This window comes from Pogoniulus pusillus, chromosome 16, assembly GCF_015220805.1.
Source record: "Pogoniulus pusillus isolate bPogPus1 chromosome 16, bPogPus1.pri, whole genome shotgun sequence".
NCBI classification, from domain to species: Eukaryota; Metazoa; Chordata; class Aves; order Piciformes; family Lybiidae; genus Pogoniulus; species Pogoniulus pusillus.
The window spans coordinates 12,888,831-12,908,615 of record NC_087279.1 but is presented as its reverse complement, the minus strand read 5'-3'; the positions used below and the strand labels follow the sequence as shown (position 1 = coordinate 12,908,615).

At 43.7% G+C, this 19,785-nt stretch overlaps 1 protein-coding gene across 4 annotated transcripts in view; it reads left to right on the top strand.

Moving 5' to 3' along the window:
- Positions 1 to 3,445: 3,445 nt before the first annotated feature.
- The window catches only part of NISCH (nischarin), a 29,847-nt gene continuing 13,507 nt past the window's right edge, over positions 3,446 to 19,785 (top strand). For 3 of the 4 annotated variants that reach the window (XM_064156576.1, XM_064156575.1, XM_064156577.1), the window contains exons 1-10: positions 3,446 to 3,660; positions 8,935 to 9,018; positions 9,993 to 10,175; positions 12,709 to 12,757; positions 14,270 to 14,433; positions 16,020 to 16,115; positions 17,036 to 17,131; positions 17,670 to 17,822; positions 19,041 to 19,109; positions 19,531 to 19,716. In XM_064156576.1, the coding sequence (XP_064012646.1) occupies positions 3,574 to 3,660; positions 8,935 to 9,018; positions 9,993 to 10,175; positions 12,709 to 12,757; positions 14,270 to 14,433; positions 16,020 to 16,115; positions 17,036 to 17,131; positions 17,670 to 17,822; positions 19,041 to 19,109; positions 19,531 to 19,716 (1,167 nt within the window). In that variant the 5' untranslated portion in view covers positions 3,446 to 3,573. The remainder of the gene's footprint in view (positions 3,661 to 8,934; positions 9,019 to 9,992; positions 10,176 to 12,708; positions 12,758 to 14,269; positions 14,434 to 16,019; positions 16,116 to 17,035; positions 17,132 to 17,669; positions 17,823 to 19,040; positions 19,110 to 19,530; positions 19,717 to 19,785) is intronic. The other variant, XM_064156574.1, reaches the window with a different exon arrangement.

Here is a 19,785-nt window from a genome sequence, read left to right as displayed (position 1 = left end):
GTCCGGGGCCAGCCCCGCTTCGGGGCAGCTGGAGGTTTCCTTGTGACTCTGACAGGGGAAGGAGCGAGCCCTTTCAGCCGGCTTATGACAGGACCCTGCTTGATCCATTGCAGTATTTGGCTCTTCTGCTTGGCTGCGTGCCTTTGTGTCACCTCCACCTCCTGGCTTTTTCCCCCTGGAAGCTACGTTAGAAAGATTATACGGTGCCTAATTGAACTGGGCAGGGCAATGCCTCCCGAAATAGCCCCCTCCAGCCAATGTCCCCCGGGGGGCAGTGGGAATGGAAGGCGTTGGGGCTTCCCTGTCCCCTCTGCTGGCTGCCCCCAAACCCATGTGGGACATGCAGTGGGGCTGACACCCTTGGACAGGCCAGGGCTGTGTGTGGATGAGGATGAGGGACTGCACAGTCCCGAGGACATGGCGAGAAGTGTGGAGACAGAGGGAGCTTTGCCTTCGTCTCCTGCATTTAGCTGGGGCTGCGAAATGGTCTGAAGGGGCAGGGTGGCTATGAGCTCTGCTTCATCTCTGCTTCATCTCGGGGATAATTCCTGGTATTTTAGGAAACTAGGACTCACTTCACCCAAGCAGTGAGCTGACCTCTCCCCACTGCAAACGGGAAAATCCACACTCCTGGATTTACCATGGATTTACCCCACGGCCAGTAAAGCACACCAAGGGCCTCCAAGTGATGACCAGTGTTTTCTCAGTGCAGGGAAGAGCATTTTAATCCACAGCAACCAAAGCAAAACCTCCCTTTCTGATGATTCAGGACTCCCTCTTGTGTCCAAAGGAGCTATGAGATCTCCAGTGTCTCAGGGTGGCAAAGTCTCCCCTCCAGCTAGCTCCTAATGGTGTTGGTTAGCGAAACTGAAAATACTGTGAGTGAAGCTGTTAGGTTTCGTCTCTTCTAAAAACCTCTTCTCCTTTTAATAGAAATCACGTTGCTGCTGTCCCTACATAATGCCTTGACAAGGTGGCATTAGCCTGAGAGCTGGGGTGGTGTCAGCGGGAAGCAAGGGCACGGAGGGCACCGGTGAGCACACAGGGCCCTGGCCCCACACCTCAGCTTCCAGGGTTTGCAGACTAACTTGGTGCAGAGCCTGCCCTGAACTGCGGTCCTGCAGGCTCCCACTGGCTTCAGTTTAGCCAGGCTTCAGCCAGGCTCTGCCCTTTCTCAGTGTAGGGATGGCAGATGCCTTAAAAAGGAAAAGAGTTGTATTTAAAGGCATTAAGTTTTGAAGTATCTTAGTCTTCAGCATTGGAACACAGGATCACAGAATGGTTTGGGTTGGAAGGGACCTCCAAAGCTCTTCTAGTCCAGCCTCCCTGCAGTCAGGCAGGGACATCCTCCACTAGGTCAGATTGCTCAAAGCCCTGTCAGGCCTGATCTCGAATACCTCTAGGGATAGGACCTCAGCTACCTCTCTGGGCAACCTGTTGCAGAGTTCCACCACACTCATGGTGCAGAACTTGTTCCTAACATCCAATGTAAATGTACCCTTCTCTAATTTCAAACCACTGACCTTTGCCTTATCGCTTTGTTTGGAAACAGTCCTACTCCAGCCTTCTTGTAGGCTCCCTTCAAGTACTGGAAGGATGCTACTAGGTGTAACTGGAGTCTTCTCTTCTCCAGGCTCCTTCTCTTCCCAGTTCCCTCAGCCTGTCCTCATAGGAGTGTTCCAGCCTTCTGATCATTTTCACAGCCCTCTCAATTTCATCATCCCCCAGGCTGTGTTGATATCTAGGATTGCCCCAACCCAGGTGCAGGGCCTTACATTTTGCCGTACTGAGCCTCATGAGATTCTCCTCAGCCCACTTCTTGTGCCTGTTGCTACATTCCATAGGATTCATGCCACCAAGTCTCAGTGACAGTTACCAGGCCACAGTTTTCTAACCACATGGTTATTTTGGTTGACTTGAACATAGAAGAGGCAGAACAAGCTGACAAGGGCAGTAGTTATTTTGTTAAAGGACATCAGAACCTGTCCTTAGGTGAGGGCACAGACTGGGATGGGGGACCACTGAACCATCATCCCAACCTTCCTAAACTGCAGCCTCGGGCTGTTCTTCCCTGCTCAGGATTCTCTGCACAGCCAGCAGGCCAGGTGGTGGTAGCCCTGGGCACTGCCGGGCACCATAACAGAGGGAGAGGACTGTTCTGAGTCATCCCCCTGAGAACAGTCCCTGGGATGTGTCAGAATACAGCTAGGGTCAATACATGACAGGAGCAGGAGCTCTGACGTTGCCTTCAAAGGATTGTGGCCACTCTCCTGGAACAGCTGGGATAAAATCCAGGTTAGGATGAGGAAGAAGGGTTTCTGTCTGCCTAGGGGAAATCTGGGCCACTGTCACCATGCACACTGACGCAGGAAAGCCACAGTTCTGCAAACGCTCAGCTTGCAAAACAGTGCCTCGATGGGAAGGATGAGATCCATCTGGCAGTCAGAAGTGTCTGTTCCTCCCAGGCAGGGAGGTGCAGGCAAGGGGCATCAAGCCAAGCCTTGCCTCCTTGCTTGGTGCTAGGAGCCAAAGCTTCCAGCATCCCTCGGCTCTCTGAAGCAGTTTACTGGCAAAATAATTGAGGGTTTGTAAAGAAACTTGGAGCCTCTGCCATGCAAAGCACGGGAGGAGGCTGCTAAGGCAGTTGTGTGGGTGTCCAAAGGACAACCTTCCACTCCTGCTTGTTCCTCTTGTGTGAGACGCGCAGCAGGCTGGAGCATGGCTGTGTATAGTCTGAGTAAGGCTGCCAGCACAAGTGCCCTTCATCTGGCACATGGCTGCTCAGCAGCACAAGAACTGTCACTGGGGTTAGGTAAGGTGTGTCAGCACTCCAGTGTGTCACTGCACCTGGCAGTCAGTACAAAGTACCAAGGTTTACTGCATTTTCAGTGCAGGTTTACTGCATTTTTATTCTCAAGTCAAGTTTAACTTTTCAGGCAGCCGCAACCCACCGCAGAACAAGGGCAGGTTAAATATAAGGAAACAAAAAGAATCAGCACAACTAAGTTACGGTTTTATTTGGGGTCAGGAGTGTTTGCAGAGCTGTCCGGCACTGTCATGGCTCTGAACAGCAGCAGAACACTCCAGCTTCCCCCGTCCCCTGACCTACCGAAATCAAACCTCTTTAGTTTACTGCTACATCAGCAATGCTCTGAGCGTTTTTGAGGTGAAGGAGTCCGCCTTTCCCAGCTGCATTGTTCCTGTTGAAGAATATACTCCAGGAGCTCGCCCCCAGCTGAACTACGCACAGATGCGCTGCGCGGCCTTCCGCTCGCTTACGCGGCTCTGCCATGCGAGCGCTAACACGCACGCGCGCCGCCATCGGCCCAGGCCCCGCCTCCCTGGCGCCAGGCCCCGCCCCCGCCGCGCGCCGGCCCTCGCGGGCGGCTGCCAATAAAGCAGCGGCGGGCGGCGCGAGCCGCGCCCTGAGGGGAGGGTAAGGCAAGATGGCGGCTGCGGGGGTGCGTCGTGCGCCGAGCTGCGTTGCGGGCGGCGGCGGCGGCGGCAGCTGGAGCGGAGCTGGAACGGCGTGAGCGCGGGCGGCAGCTGTGCTCTGGAGCTTCTGGCGGCAACATGGAAGTGGCGGCAGGGGGCGAGGACGGCGAAGAGCCCCCGCGGGAGGCCCGCGTCTTGGGTTCCGAGCTTGTGGACACCTACACGGTGCGGGGCTGGAGGAAGGCTGCTGCTCATGGTGGCGGGGGGTGGCGGCGGCGGAACCGGTGCTGGGGGTCCGGCAGAGGCGAGTGGGGTGGCTGTGCGGGAATGCGCTGGGCAGCGCGGGGGCTACGCGGGGAGGTGTGGAGGAGCGGACCCGCTTCAGGCAGCCTGCGGGGTACAGGGGGGAGTGGGCCGCGGCCGTGTTTGGCGCTGCGCTGCCTCCAGCTTGGGGCCATCGTCTCCATCCCGGCTCCCACGGAGCTGGGCAGCAGTTTCAGGCCAGGTTTCGTACTCGTGTTAAAGTCGGAGCTAGAATCTTTTGGCAGAAGTTTCCGAGCGGGTTCTGCCTCGGTGAAGGGATGGTCTTCGGGGAAATGAGCCCCGGAGGAGCATAGGAGCGAGGCTGCGGATCTCAGCCTGAGCTTCTTGTAGCTTTAGCCCTTCGCAAGAGCTGCTGTTTCGGTAGGGGCTGAGCTTGCAAATGTCGTTTTTCTTGGCCGTATGTATACATTCGTGCGTGTGTTTGTGCATGCGGTTTTGAAAAACTATTGCATAAACCTAGCTTTTACAGCCGGACCGAAGGTAGTAGAAAACATCTATTTTGAGTGAAAATACTGCAGAAATCCTTATTGAAAGCTAATCGTGTTTGCAGAGGAAATCGGATCGAGTCTGGCAGTTCTTCTCTTACCCTAAAGAAGAATGAAAGATTGTCACCAGTGATGTTATCTGGGGAGTGAGTTACATTTTCGGTGTATAGCTTCTCTTTTAATTGGCTGCCTTCTACCAAGAGTCAGTTGGCCTGTTTTTCAGGAAGCAGCTCATCATGAAACAAACCTCAGCATAATTGCAGGCAGAAAACATCTGAAGCACACCACCCTTTAGTTATATAACTAAAATCGTTTTCTGCTTCTACCTCGTTGTTGTGCAATTTCAGTTATGTATTTTTGGGGGGCAAGACTGCATGTAATGATGTCATATTTCTTCCTGCTATGGGAACCTAGAAGAAAAAGAGGAGCAATTGCCTAGAAAGAAAGTATTTGTAAAATCGTGTGATAGTTACAAGTAATACTTTAGGTTACTGCCTCCAGTAAACTTCGGAGGCAACAGGAGTGGTTTCTGAGCTTGTAATAGGATAGAGTATTCACAAAGCCATGGTGTATGTGAAGAGCCTAACTCCTTTCCAGTTAACAGCCCTTGAAACGCCATGGTGTGGGAATGACTGTCAGGGAGGTGATGAGTAGCCATATTTGCAGACAACGTTGTCATGAGCGTTCAGTGAAGGAGCTGGTTAGAAGCTTGAAATAAATGATTGAAAACTGCATCAGCACCTTCTGTTGTGTTAGCTGCATGATGTGCATTTACAGCAGCGGTCCTGCTGCTGTTGAAGTGGTTCTGTTCTCTCTCTGTGAGGAGGTGGTTCATCCCTCAGGCAAGTTTGTTTTCACGGTCCTCAATCTGCGGAAAGGCACAGTGTGATGTGGTGTGGTGACTGAAAACATCCATGTCGGATGTAAACCCACACTCAGCAGTGTTCATCTTGGTGTTGACAATTCTCAGTAGTATTTGGCCATGCCAGTGAATCACAGAATGGTTTGCGTTGGAAGGGATTTTAAAGGTCATGTGGTTCCAGCCCCTCTGCCATAGGTAGGGACATACTCCACTAGACCAGGTCGTTTGAGGTCTCATCCAACCTGGCCTTGAATGTCTCCAGGGAGAGGGCATCCATGACCTCCTTGGGCAACCTTTACAGTAAAGGATTTCATTCTAATGTCTGGTGTGAATCTACCCTCCTCAAGCCTAAATCCCAATCCCTCCTCCCCATCCTATTACAACAATAGTGGGAAAGTCAAGTCAAAATTGAATTGAGAAAATGTCAAAATATTGTCTGCTCAACGATTCCACAGGAGGTGAAGTGTTAGCTACTTTGCTGCTTCAGCCTGCAAATGTGTATTGTGGCACAGCCAACCTTGGTAGTGCCATTAATGTGCTAGATTGAGCTGCAGTTCCGGACAGGTAGCTTCACTGCAGGCAGTGTTCAACAGATAGCTTATGGTTGTAGATAACATTTTAAGCTGCTGCAGCTAAGCCCAAAGAAGGTGGTTGGTTTTTTTTTTCAAGGCCAGGTGTTAATGAGTACAGTTCTGGAAGTACTGTGTGATTTCAATGCCATTTTTCTTGGGAGGGTGTCTGAAAGGTAAGATTTACCACTATCTGGTCATACTTAGATTATCTTGCTGTTTCTTTTGTGGGACTCCTATTAAGCTTGTGAGTAAACCTAAAACTGCAAGCTTGCAGCCAGTTTGTACAAGTTAGCTCCAAGCTGTGAGAAACGTAGGAGCAGATGTTTAAATAAAGACAAACGTTACAAATTTGTTCACAGGGTGAAATCTTGTACAAAAATTAGCATTTCTTTAGTGTTCTGAGTTAGATTAGTAGCATTTCAGGATAGGATAAAGACCTGTACCAGGGCAGAAGTGAAGAAGTTGAATGATGTAAAAGTCAGATCTGGTAAAAGTGAGAGAGGAAATGCAGCAGTAGCAATTTGGACCTTTGTCCATTAACATGGAGTCATGGAGGCAGCTGTCCTATTTACACACTTGTTTTTGAAAGAGCTGTTTTTCTGCTGGCACGTGTACTTCCCACTGTACTCTGCATTTCGGAGCCTGTAACCTCAACAGCAGGAGACTTATTTTAATGGCATCCATTTGACAGTTGAGATTAAATCCTGTAAAATATATCAAAGAGGCTCACAGTTTTGTGTAATTTTGAAGGTACTTTTGAAAGGTGTGATTCTTAGAGTGGGAGGCAAGGTATGGATGAATCCAACATGAGAAAATAATGCAGATGTTGATTTTTCCTCTGTTGAGTTAGAAAACTAGGGCCAGTTGCACCAAGTGTTTCTCCTGCATATGTACTAGTAGTCCAGCTAGATGCTGATGAGAGACTGGCTGTTTGTTACAAAGCCTCAAGGCTGCTTCGTTTGTTTCCTGCTGTGCATTTGTTTGGTCTGAAATTGCCTTCCTGCTTTTCCTGTCTTTTTGCAGCTGTTTTTAATATAAATACTACCTTTGATATTTAAGGAAAATAGTGTGGCTCCCTTGAACGAGTGTAAACCATCTACTTGAGGAGACAGGGAGGAGATGTTGTTGCATCACTGCTCTGGAATTTGGGACCTACTGACTGCAGTCACACCTGTGTCCCAGGCTTCTGTGGGCAGCTCTGCCTGTCATCTGTAAAGTGAGGTGCTTGTCTTTTTGTTGACAGTGCTCAATTATGAATTTGGAGGAGGAGTACTCTAAAAATGCAAGTTTTCTTTGTAAAATAAGCTGGGTGTGGTTCTGTAATGTGTACAGGAAGTAAACAAAAGACAGTCTGGAGTCACTGCTGTTCAGTTACAGCTGCTTCAAAAGTTACACGTCTTACAGAAAAATGGCAGTCGATGTTTCACCTTTATTTAAGGATACAGATGCACGCTGCTTGGTGATGTGTACTTAATTGCAGAGAGTCTGAAGTGACAGGTTAGAAAATCATGAGACTGTGCAGCACTGCTGATGTGCTCACCACTCTGTAAAGCAGAAACAGCTGCTCTAGAGAAAGATGTGCGGAATGTATTACACAGAAGAGTTTGGTAGAGGTACAGGGAGCCGTAAGACCTGCAAATGCAAATGCTTCTGCATCTTTTTTCCTCAGTAGAAATAGAGTTTATGGCATAAGTATGGGTGGATGTTTCAGATGGTATACTTATCTTCCAGAGATAGCATGGTGGGAGAGAATTTTGTCATCTTTGAGTCTATGCCTTCTAGCAGTTGGCTTGACAGGTAGACGGTCATTGAAGAATGTTCACTTAAAACTGTCAGCCTTGTCGTTTTAATGCACTCATGTAATTGACAGCGTACTTGGATATCTGGGTGGGGTTTGTTAGAAACTTAGATATTCTTTTTTGCTTTGAAGTGATTTATTTCTGTACTGAAACAAGTCTTTAAAGCACATAAGCCTGTTGCATTTGTACTTCCTAGTAAAGATAATGGCAGCTTGTGGATTGATGTGAAATCGGTTGCTGTCATTCTGCACACTGATGCTGTTTGCAGTGTGACTCTGCTCTGACTGCATTCTACCTGGGCAGTGCTTTGGCTTTCTGAAGTCTTGAGGAATGGTGCAGTGCACATAAATACTAACTTCAGTGGGTATTTTCCTGATCAGGCTATGATTCTGGCTCAGTGATTTGTTTCTAGATGTGGTCAATGCTTGTTATTTTAGCAAAAGGATTTATAAACCCTTTGTTATGTGTTTATACAGAGAGGAGGGGCATTCCTTCCTGGGCTCCCCAGCTGAGCTGTGAATTTTGCTGTGTTTTCAGTGTCTACCCAGAGGGTTTATGCATTGTACCCTTGGTCTACATTGCATTTAGCTGTACTGCTTGATCTGCCTTAGCTTAGCACAGTCAGCTTCTAAAAAGAACTAGTTGCCTTCTTATGGCTTCTAAATGTAGTACCACTTCAGTTCTAACTTTATCTTGTTTCTTTGCGTCTCTCCTTGCTTAGGAGTTATGAGGTGCTTTTGAACACTCAGGTTATTCCTGTTCTAGTTTGTTACCAACACAGGGAATAATCATCATCTGCTGTTTCCCAACACAACATGACAGGAAGGCAGACGCAGGCCTTAATTGAGACTGTGATTTTTGTGTAGGCATTCATCTATGTCCTCAGACCCCATCCAAACACTGACGTGTCACTTGCTGTGTGCACCAGTCCAGACATCTTGATTCAATTCTCTGGTAGACTTGGGGTTTGTTCAGCAAGTGGTATTCTGTTTAATGTTTGGTGTCACGCTGCTCTGTACTAGTGGTAAGTGAAACTGGTCTTTTATGTAACAAACAGAAACTGTTGATACTTTTTGTTTCCTCAAGTGCATTTAGCAACAAGATGTGCATCATTCTCGTGGCAGCTATGAGTCAGGTTTCTGTGATCTGTGGCAGTAAGCAAGTTCTCAACTGTATTAAATGCTTTCAAGATTTGGTTATGATTTTTTTTTTTTTAATTCTCCCAGGGAATATAGCTGGGTTGGATAAAAAAGTTTATTTAACTTCTTATTTCCAGGTAGCTGTAAAACTGGTTTTGCTGAGCCTTGCTTCTATTTTGTGTTTTCTTTTATACTTCTAAAGTTTCTTTGGGATGGCTTCTTTCTGACATATCCAAAAGCTATGTTAACCAGCATAGTCAGCCTCTCTAATAAAGGCAAATGCTTTGCAGTTCTCTTACTTTAATTTCTTCCTTGCAGGTGTACATTATTCAGGTCAGCGTTGGCAATCATCAGTGGACAGTCAAACATCGCTACAGTGATTTCCATGACCTGCATGAAAAGGTAAAGATATTAAAGCTGTAGCCTTGATCTCTTCCAAAACATTATGCAATCTATGTAGTTGTTGCATGGGGACATAAATTCTTTACTCAGTAAAAAGGAATGAAACCTGCCAGTTACCATCTGAGCTGCAGACTACATTCTTTTCCTATGAACAAGGGGACACAGCCTCAAGTTGTGCCGGGGAAAGTATAGGCTGGATGTTAGGAGGAAGTTCTTCACAGAGGGAGTGATTTGCCATTGGAATGGGCTGCCCAGGGAGGTGGTGGAGGCACCGTCCCTGGAGGCCTTCAAGAAAAGACTCGATGAGGCACTTAGTGCCATGGTCTAGTTGACTGGATAGGGCTGGGGGATAGGTTGGACTGGATTATCTTGGAGGTCTCTTCCAACCTGGTTGATTCTGTGACCAGTATTACTTGCCCCTCTTACACTCCCTTCTTCATCTGGAAAATTTTGGCCTTGGACAGAAGCTTGTACATGAGAGTGCAGAGTTAAGTACAGTCATTAAAGGTTTTTGCAAGAGATGTTCATCATCAGCTGATCTGGTAGCCAAAAGTTGGATTGGAACAAAGACTTCTGGAAGGAGTAATAAAACTGTCCTAAGGTAGTAGTATTGGGGTGGTTACTTGCCAGTGCTGGTTAAAAAACAGCAAGGAAAATGAGTAAAACTCCACAATATTCAAGACTGGTCTGCTTTCTTAGAAATACATCAGTTGTTCTGGGGTTTGTCTTAGTTACATTCTCTCCTGGGGTACTGTGAGTGTGCCTCTCAGAAAACACTATTGCTCAGTTTCTCATAATTTTATGATAAAATGCTCTTCCTGGACATACTTAATGGTCATCAGCTAAATGTATTGAGGTCATGTTATCTTTGCGTCTTACTGACATCAGGCAGTTTGCTCTTAATGTGTTCCATTGCATCTTTGGTGCAAGCTCAGATGGTGAGTCTCATAGTAACTCTGATCTTTGTCTTTCAGCTTGTATCAGAAAAGAAAATAGATAAAAATCTGTTACCTCCTAAGAAGATTATTGGAAAAAATTCCAAAAGCCTGGTGGAGAAAAGACAAAAGGAATTGGAGATCTACCTGCAAACTCTGCTCATCAAATTCCCTGTCACTGCTCCAAAAATTTTGTCACACTTTCTACACTTCCATTTATATGTAAGTTATGTTTCTAGCATATGAAATAGAGGTCCAAGTGTCCTTCCATGCTTCTCTGACTTGGAGAATCTTATTGAATCCTCACCAAATAGATGGTACTGCTCTTTTTTCAGCATTTTACACAATGTAACAAACAAAGCATATTTTAAAGATTTTTGACATCTGTTCTTCCAACAGTGCTGGCAAGTAGTGTATGTGGGGACTCTTAAGAGGAGAGAATAAGTGTTTGCAGGATAGTTGGAAGCTGTGAATAAATCTGAAGCTGAATTGGTTGTTAGGCTGAAGTCAATAGTGCTGGCTCCCCTGAGGAACATGGCATAATTGATCTACATCCACACCCCCCCTTACTTAGTGGTTAATGGCTGGAGCTGTGGTTTACCCTGAAACAGTTTCCAGTAGCCCAGATGAAGAAAAATGGTACTTCTCCATGAGAAGCATGGTGATGGAGTGGCCTCTGGAGGAATAACTGCAGCCAGCAGACAGAATGTTACGGTAAAGAGTGCTTGAAGTAAGAAGCAGTGGCTTGGTTTCATGTCCAGACTGCAATTTGTTTGTTCATCTCTCATGTATAATTAGGCTTTTTTGCAGTATGGCATCATGTTGTAAGGGGGAGAATGGACTTCATAAAGACTGAAATGCACCGCAGAGCTTAATGGAAAGAAGGAGCAGTAATTACTTTGTGATGTGCTGAGATGTCCCTTCATGGTTTCATGTAAAGGCTTCAGAAATCAGTCACAAGTGGTCCATTAGATGTGTTAATTAAGCTTGAGCAACAAAGAAAATTCTGTTTTAGTTACATTTCACGGACATAATTATCCTGGTGAGGCTGTAGAGTTTGACTTAGCTAAACAGTAGAAGGCTTTCTTCACGGTGTGCTATGGCCCTACAGATTTGAGCAAGCAGCACTAGTTTGTCATGAGCAAGCTTTCTGAGCTGGGTTAGAGGTTTTAAATGTATTAAAAAGGTGTATGGTTTATGGATAGCTCTGATCAGATGGAGCAAACTTTGCAGTCATCAGGCAATTCAATGATTTTTTTGTGTTTGTGTTCTCTGGCTACTCTGTCTCTTAAACACCTGTTTTGTTAGTGTTTCAGTACTGCAACTTCAGAGAGTTTTATGCAGGCAGAAATTCTTCCTAGTCCTTCCCTTATTCTCCAGACTTTTTCAGGTTTTGTACCTCTTGCTGCAATGTTCATCCTCTCTTACTTTACAAAAAAACCCCACTATTTGGATATGAACACTTCACTGTTTGTAAACTGCACTTGGGTATTAAGAGCAAAATTGTTGCTTAATCTGCATTTCTTTGCTTTAAAGAAGTCTCTCTTGAGACATAAGTTCAGTTGTTTTTGCCTGGAACTTGAGAGCACTTACAAATATTTACAGAAAAAAGCTACTTATTCATCAGAAAGGCTAAATATTTACCATAGCAATTTTACTAGAAAATAACTTTCCTGCAGAACTTTGATCTTATCAAATAACTTTGTTAGCAGACAGCCTCTGTGCATGCTCCAGCCATTATAATCCTGATACAGGATTTATACAGGCAGGCTGCAGTGTGTTTTGTCTGTTCTTTGTAGTACTTGCAGTAGGGATTATTTAATTTGATTAGAACTAAATGGAGTAAAAACACCCACCATAAATATGTTAAAACCGCTTCAGAGCCTTTCCATGTCTCAAAAAAGAGCCAGGTAGTTGAAGAGGATGTCTGCAGTGATGCAGCAATGGGTTTTTTGTTGCACTGTTTTATACCTTGTCATCTTTGATGACTTGGTTTGTTAACCTACAGAGAGCTTCTGCAAGAAAGGAGTGACCACAAACCGCTGCTCAGAGATCCCTGCAAACAATGGACTTCTGTTGGTTTGATGCATATGAGTGGTTAGAGCTAAGACAGAGGTCTCTTGTAGACGGAGCAATAGAGTTGCTTTTTTTCCCCTGCTAGTCACTGAACAGTCCAAGTCATAATCTTGTTTCAACTGTAAATGTAAAAAAAAAATTATTCAGTGTCCCAGATGAAGAAAGGGATACAGAGTATAGTCTTCAATCAAGTCTCTGCATGCCAGATGAATGTAACTGGCTTATGGAAATGAGAGTTACAATTGTTACATTTTGTTTGGAATGCATCTTTCAGCTTGTTGTTCTCAAAGCTGTGATGTGGAGGCTTTGTTCATCCTCAGTGAGTGGGGTTTCAGAAGCACGATGAATGTGGGTTTTTTCTAGAATGCTTACCTCATCAGATGAGATGAGCTATGTGCTGCAGCTGTCCTGTGGATTTATTCCCTTGTTATGAATCACTAGGGATTTGTCAGCAAAGTAAACTCATCAAATACTCATTTTGTGGTGATCCATAGTGCCTGGTTAAGTAATTTCAGGTACTTTTTAGGAAGTGTTTTCAAGTTACAAAGAAATCCATGACATGGTCATAGCTGATTTCTGTTTATAAAGCAGCTGTGTGCCACAGCAAAAGGAACACACTGGAAAATTGGAACCATAAGTGTGTAAATTGCACTCAGTTACAATGGTTTATTCCTTGCAGGAGATCAACGGCATCACTGCTGCTTTGGCTGAAGAGCTTTTCCACAAAGGTAAGGATCTTGCAAGAATTGAGCTGACAAAGGTAAATATTCGTATGCTGTGATAGTCCATCTCCAGACACTGATGGATCTGAATCTTCCATATCCAACTATGAGATTTTTTTTTTTCTTCTTCTTTATTTTCAGCTGTTTGTGCTTTGACTCAAGCTGAATTTTGGGAGGAACTGCAGCAGTAGCGCAGCCATGGTTGGAAACAAAACAGAGAATTTAGGTTTTGGAAAGGACTCTGTGTCCTCAAAGGCTAGGGTCTGGTACTGATGATCAGAAGCTTTTGTTAAGCTTTCTCTCATGGCATGTTTGAGTGTAACCTGTAAGGAAATGTTTTTGTGTTAATACTGTTCTTCCAAAATTCAGGAATAGCCAGGCCTTCTGGTCAGTTAAATAATTGTGTTTTCTGAGGCTGGCAGGTGAAAATGATGTGCACTTACTGTAACTGCAATAGTTCTAACTGGCCTGTTAACAGCAGGAGCCATGAGAAATGATTAATCCATGCCAGTTCTTGTAAGGACATGCTAGATTCTGCTGTATAATTCCACTTGGCTGGGCAGATTTCAGTGTGCCATTTCAGATTGTTCTGGCACAGTTAACTTCAGGTGAAGCCATCTCACAGGATCCATGAGGCAAATTTTGGAAGGTTTTAAGGAATCTCCTGAAGAAATCTTTCCTGTCTGCATAGTGCCTGTAGTTTTAGAGATATCAGAATCATTACTATCTGACTACTCTATGTTGGTGTGGCCTTCCAGTAATGTGCAGCTGGAGTCTTGGATTTCCTCCCACTGAAGTCAAAGAGAATTTTACTCCTTGGAGCATTTCTGAGAACTCTACTTATGAAAGCTGATGCTCTCCATGAAGTAAAACTAATGTCCTAAACTGAGAGATTAATTCCACATGTGTGTGTTCTGACTGCTGTAGTCCACATTAACTCTCCTGGTGCTTTCAGAGAGGATTTCAGATGCTGTTTCCTACTTTAATGATCTCATTTGATTCTAGAAATAGTAATATGAGGTAGCAAATTTCCTGTTCTGGGAGTTTGCATTGATATTAATGTGATGAAAGTTCCCTCATTCTCCAGGACAAGCATACTTGATACAATTCTGATTTTGAGACAGTATAGCAGAAAATTTCAGGTCCATTTTGTAGATGGCATTTTTTGATAAATAGAATAAATCCTAACTGCTATAGAGGATATACTGGAAAAAACTTCAGTTGCTTAAATTATGTGAATGAACTTTGACTCCAGTCCTGTTAAGATTGAGGGAAAGTTGCCATTAGTCATTTTAGGAGCTTCAGCATTTTATCAGTGCCCATTTAAATACCCAAACTATTCTGGTGTTGAAACACAGTCTTATTTCAGAGTTTAGTGTCAAGGGCATTGTTCTGGTACCTCAGTCAAGCTTAGAGTATAAATGACAAACACTTAACCTGTACCATTAGATCTTTTCTGTACCATTTCCTCTTGTGTAACCATTGCAGTGTTTGATATCATCATACTCTGCTTTTTAGGGGAGCAGCTGTTAATGGCTGGAGAAGTCTTCACTATCAGACCCTTGCAGCTATATGCTGTCACTCAGCAGTTGCTACAGGGGAAGCCTACATGTGCTAATGGAGATGCCAAGACAGATCTAGGTCACATTCTGGATTTCACTTGTAGACTTAAGTATTTGAAGGTGAGTTATACTTGCATAAACGTAAGAGATGTTGTATCTGCTAGGCTGATGTAATTCTTAGCATACCTCTGAAGTTGATCTTGAATGCACAAAATCTTCACTGATAGGAAACACCTGCAAGCATTTAGAAGTCGATGTTAAACAAGTGTGTATTCTGCCCACCTTCAATGCACAGGCAGCTCTCTAGCAAAGAGGTTGATTCTCCAGTGTGGTATCTTCAGCTGTGCTCTCTGTGGAGATGCAGTCACAGGATCTCAGTGGATGCTGGGAGGAATGGGGATATAGATACCTGTTCTCTTCAACCCTCTGCAGTCTTTGCAGATACTAGTGGTGGGCTAGTGGGTATCTATACGTGTGCATACATACCTGCATATGAAAATCGTCTTCCTGTCTTTATCTTTGACTATCTGAAAGTTTTGGGGGGTTTTGGTTGAATAAATTTAAAAACCCAAACACTAGAAACCAACAAAGAGATTAAAAAAATCTCGGTTTCTTAGATAAAATGGCATTTAATTTCCATACAAATTACCATTTCTGAATAAATGTAAAAATAGCCTCTGAACAGGTCGTTTGTCTGCAGACAGGTTGGGTTTTCTCCTAACAAATAATTGAAGCGGAAAGACTTTGAGTTGTGTCATTTAGGTTTTGTTTAGAAGTGCTCATTAGAGCTTAAAAACTTCTTTAGCCCTTTTATTGTGAAGAGCTTCCTTTTAACTGTATGGTGCGTTCAAGGAGAAACAAAGGGAATGGGTTGGAGGAAGCTTCACTGGAGGACTTGGAAGTTGTGAAGGCTAAATCACAGCTAGATTGGTCCTGTAACTCGTCACTGACCTTTCCCATCCTCTGTGTGGAGTTTTCTGAACAGGATTCTCTGGCTGAGGAGTACATCATCTAGATAAAGATCCAGCTTTGTAATTTCTGATACTGAGTGCTTGTGAGTGCTCTGAGCTTACATGCTTCAGAGCCTGTGGGATGTATCTAAGACCAGACAAAAAGTTCAAGAGATGTCTCCCAAAATTCTATTCACAGCAAATATAAATAAAGCTGCTGGCTTACCTTTTGTGTTGTTTATATGCTCTAAGGCCGGGATCCAGTGGACACATGCAAATACTGGATGCAGTTTTATTAGATGTGTACCAATGTCTAATGTTTTCTTCAAATCCATCTTGTCAGTGCCATGTGCTTGATCCCTTTAGGGGAACTGAAGACAATTCTGTCTTAGAGGATCCTGGTGTTTCATGAAGTTTTCAGTGAATGCAGCTCTGGCTTGGTCAGCTGAGGATGACTCCTTTGCCAGACTTGCCAAGAGTTTTTTGCGCGTCCCATGTGCTACAAAATACAAGCACAAGGTGGCAGTTCAAGCTCAGTGATTCAAGCTCAATGCACTTATCTGGAGCACCTAAGTCTTTTTTTTTTTCTGAAGAGTTAATCTGTAAGTTTCATTGACCATTCCATACTTGAAAAATTGGTTGGAGTTTTGTCTGTCTTTCCAGTCTGTTGTACTTATGTTGTACTTTGTGTAAGATAAACCGATACAAGGACAAGTGGCATTGTGTGCAGTAACTCTCTTAAATGTTGATTGCTAGGTGACGGGAACAGGAGGACCTTTTGGAACCAGTAACATTCAGGAGCATCTCTTGCCTTTTGACCTCTCGATTTTCAAATCACTTCAGCAAATTGAGGTATGACTGAGATACAGCTCAGTGTTTTAGAGGCTCTGCAAAAATGCCTTTGCCGAGAGGCTACTACAGAACAGTATCACTTGTCTCCTTTGCTGTGAGCACAGCTTCAGCTGTAGCTTTGCTTAAGGATGGGGAAGGAAGGAGGTTTTGGTCTTGCAGAATTTTGTAGTTGAGTATTTAATGAGAAGTTTTGGGTTGATTGTCACCAAACTGAGATTCGCATCTAGCATTCAACACCGTCCAAAAATTAAATGGTAATGCAGAAATGCTTTTCTCAACATGTCAGGAGTTCTGTGGGTGTCTGTGTGGTTTCCCTGATACAGTAGCAACTAGGACAGTCATGGTTGCACATGCATGTGACCACCTGTAGAGAAGAACCTGGCAGCTGGACACAGGCTGTAGCACACCTTTGGTGGCAATATTTCAAACTCAGCTGCAGAATAAAATACTTCAGTCTGTGTAATTAGTTCATTAACTTGTTAAAAGCTCAGATTAATATCCTTACTTCCTAGTCATTTCCTCTTCCTTGCTTAGAATAAAGAATGTAGGATATTTAAATAAACATGCCTCTCTTGAGATGCCTCTCTTTTGGTCCTGCAACAGTACAATTCTATGCCGTATTAAACAGCCTGGGTAGTTTCATCTCGGAGAACTTACGGGGGTAGTGGAAAGTCAATGGCAAGAAACTTTGTTCAAATGTTTGAATTTCACGTTTCTGTGAATGTATCTCTAATTTCTTCCTGCAGTTTTACCAGGTGTTTGTGTTTCTGACTCAATAACCTCAGGGGATTTTAAGGGAGTGCAATAGCTACTTTCCACATTGGTAGAAGATTTACCATCGAAGCTTTCAGTGATCTTTGGTTTCTCAAGTTTTTTGTAGCCTTTCTTTATAACATTGTGTTTTGTTTTTATTTAAACAGATCAGTCACTGTGGGGGAAAGCTTATCAAGGGACTGACTTCATCAAAGCATGCTCTGGCCACAATGAGTGTTCGCTTTTCGGCAACATCGATGAAGGTGAGTTCCTGCTTCTGATGGGTGTTCAGAGCAGATGTGAAAGTAACATGCACATTCTGGAGTCTGTGTACTCTTTCTGTACTGTCTTTTGCACTTTTTGCTTTTAAAACCATGCAACTGAAAGGGTTTACTAACCTTTCAGAATCTCAGCTTTAAGTGGAAGCGTTCACATGCAGTCCTTCATGGGGACATACTTTTGATGCTTTTATTGGAATGTTTCTGTTGTTCATCCCCAACTACATGCGTGTGTCTTATGGGCTTTGATTTGGCACACGATATTCAGTAGCAGAATTTTCACAGTCCCTCTTTTGTTCTTCCATGTTCCACACTTTGCATCAGTTGCTACTGTTGGAACTCCCTGGAAATCTAAAACAATTTTGACCAAGTTGGCTCACATTTTAAGACTTACAGCTTTAATCTAGGTGATTGTAAAGCTTAAATCTTCCGTACTTACATAAGGTTCTTTGGATTCTCTTTTAAACTGTTAGCTTTTACTGAAGATGTAAGTGTAGTATTTTAGTGTCTTTGTCTTAAACAGGAAATCCTGGTGCCTGAGGCCTCTGAATTTGATCAGTGGGAGCCAGAGGGTGCAACTTCGAGTTGTCCAGTGACAGCAGTTATCCCAACTTGGAGAACTTTAACAACTTTGGATATGAGTCACAATAGCATCTCTCAAATTGATGATTCAGTGGTAAGAAATTGCATTTTCATTTGTGCTGACCGATCTTCTGTGGCATGTTACACAACAGGCATTTTGCACCTGCTTTATCTTTTTTCTGAAAGATTCTCAATTGCACTTTAATTACCCAAGTCAATGCTTAGGGGACATTTTCCTTTACTACTTCCATACTTTCTTTAGGCTCAAGGAGAAAAGTTTGTCATTCTGTGCTCTGTAAGCCACACTTCTATGAATACTGACTTGGAAACATGCTTTTGCTGTTCTCATTGGCTTTAGGCCACTTAACAAATGGGGGGAGAGTGTTGGAAAAACAAAGCATCTCTCAGGCTCAGCTTTGGAGCTTTGTCAAAGTTGAAGATTCCTGGGTATTTAAAAATGTGTGACTTGCTGACAGCTTTCTTGACATCAAAACACTATGAAGAATGTGGAATGTTTTGCCAGTGCCTTAGAATTAAGCTTTGACGATGAATTAAGGGGAAAAAATACCTTTCATCATAAGAACAGGTCAAATATGGACATAATTTTTTTCTTAAATTACCCATGTGCAGTAGAAATAGTCTGTAGCTGGGCTAGAGATCATGGACCTGAGAGCAGTTTTGTTGTTCAGGATTTATTGTGAGGTGGACTTAGGGTTCTTCAGGTCGGAGTCCAAGCCTTAGCTACTAGGCAAGCCATTGGTGACATTACACTTGAAATAAAGCTGATGCAAATACACTGATGTCAAAATTCAGCACCAGATTCAAGGTTTGAATTCTGCAAAACCAAAAGGCATTCTGGGATAATGTGTATTTGAGAGATGTTTGTGAGCTGCTAATGTTTGGCTGGTATCTTCAAAACATGGAAGCAAATCACAGAACTTGCTTTGGGTTTTGGTATCATCTTTCGCCAGGTTTCTGTGTGACACAGATAGGCTTGGGTGGTGGGATTGAAATGCCTGCCAGTGAGTTTGTTCTGTAGTTGATGCACCTCCCTGAGAGCTACTTATTTGTCTGCAGTGAGAAACCAGATTTCAAACTAAAACTTAACCATGTTCCTCAGTGTCACTTGGTTTTCTTGTGAGCAGGACTCAACTCTTACTGCAGTAGGTTGTTTCTTACTACCAACAGCTGAGAAAAGAGACTGTGGCTCTCCTTTGCTTGTTGATCAGCTGATGGTGAATGAAGTACAGTTTGATGGAGAAGCTCTGGGGCATTTAACACATGCATTTTTTTTTTCTCCTTGCTTTTCTAGAAACTAATTCCAAAGATTGAATTCCTGGATTTGAGTCACAATGGGGTGTCTCTAGTAGAAAACTTACAGGTAAGTGATGTTTTTGAAAGTGATTTTTTTTTTTCCCTTTGAGTTGCCTGAACCCTTGGAACACAGATTTTATTGCTTCAAAATTTTGTTGCTCCTTTTCTTCATGAAGACTGGTGTAAACCCAAACAGGCTATCGTTCATAACACCAAGTACACTTAACGGTCTGTTCCTTTGCAATTTTGATATACTATTTAGTTCTTAACTACATTAATTTGCTATCCTCTGCATCTGTGGGTTGATCAAAATGCAGTTGAGGAAGTTTCATGTCTATGAAGTTGAAATCTGTGTAATAAAGGATTTCATGTAATGTTTTTCACACTTGGCAGCATCCAGCATGTACAAAAGAGTGGGCAAGCTACAGTTTCTGTTGTTTAATTGTAGTGAGTTGGTGTATGAGATGGATTTTCTGTGTTTTTTGTAGCATCTCTACAACCTTGTTCACCTGGACTTGTCCTACAACAAGCTTACATCACTAGAAGGTGTTCACACAAAACTGGGAAACATCAAAACTCTGAATTTAGCAGGAAATCAGCTGGAAAGGCTGTCTGGTCTCAACAAACTGTACTCGTTAGTCAACTTGGATCTGAGCAACAACAAAATAGATCAGGTAACTTAAACTGCTGATATCTGGTGTCACACTGAATTTGTACTTCAGGCCACAAGCAATTTCTTCACG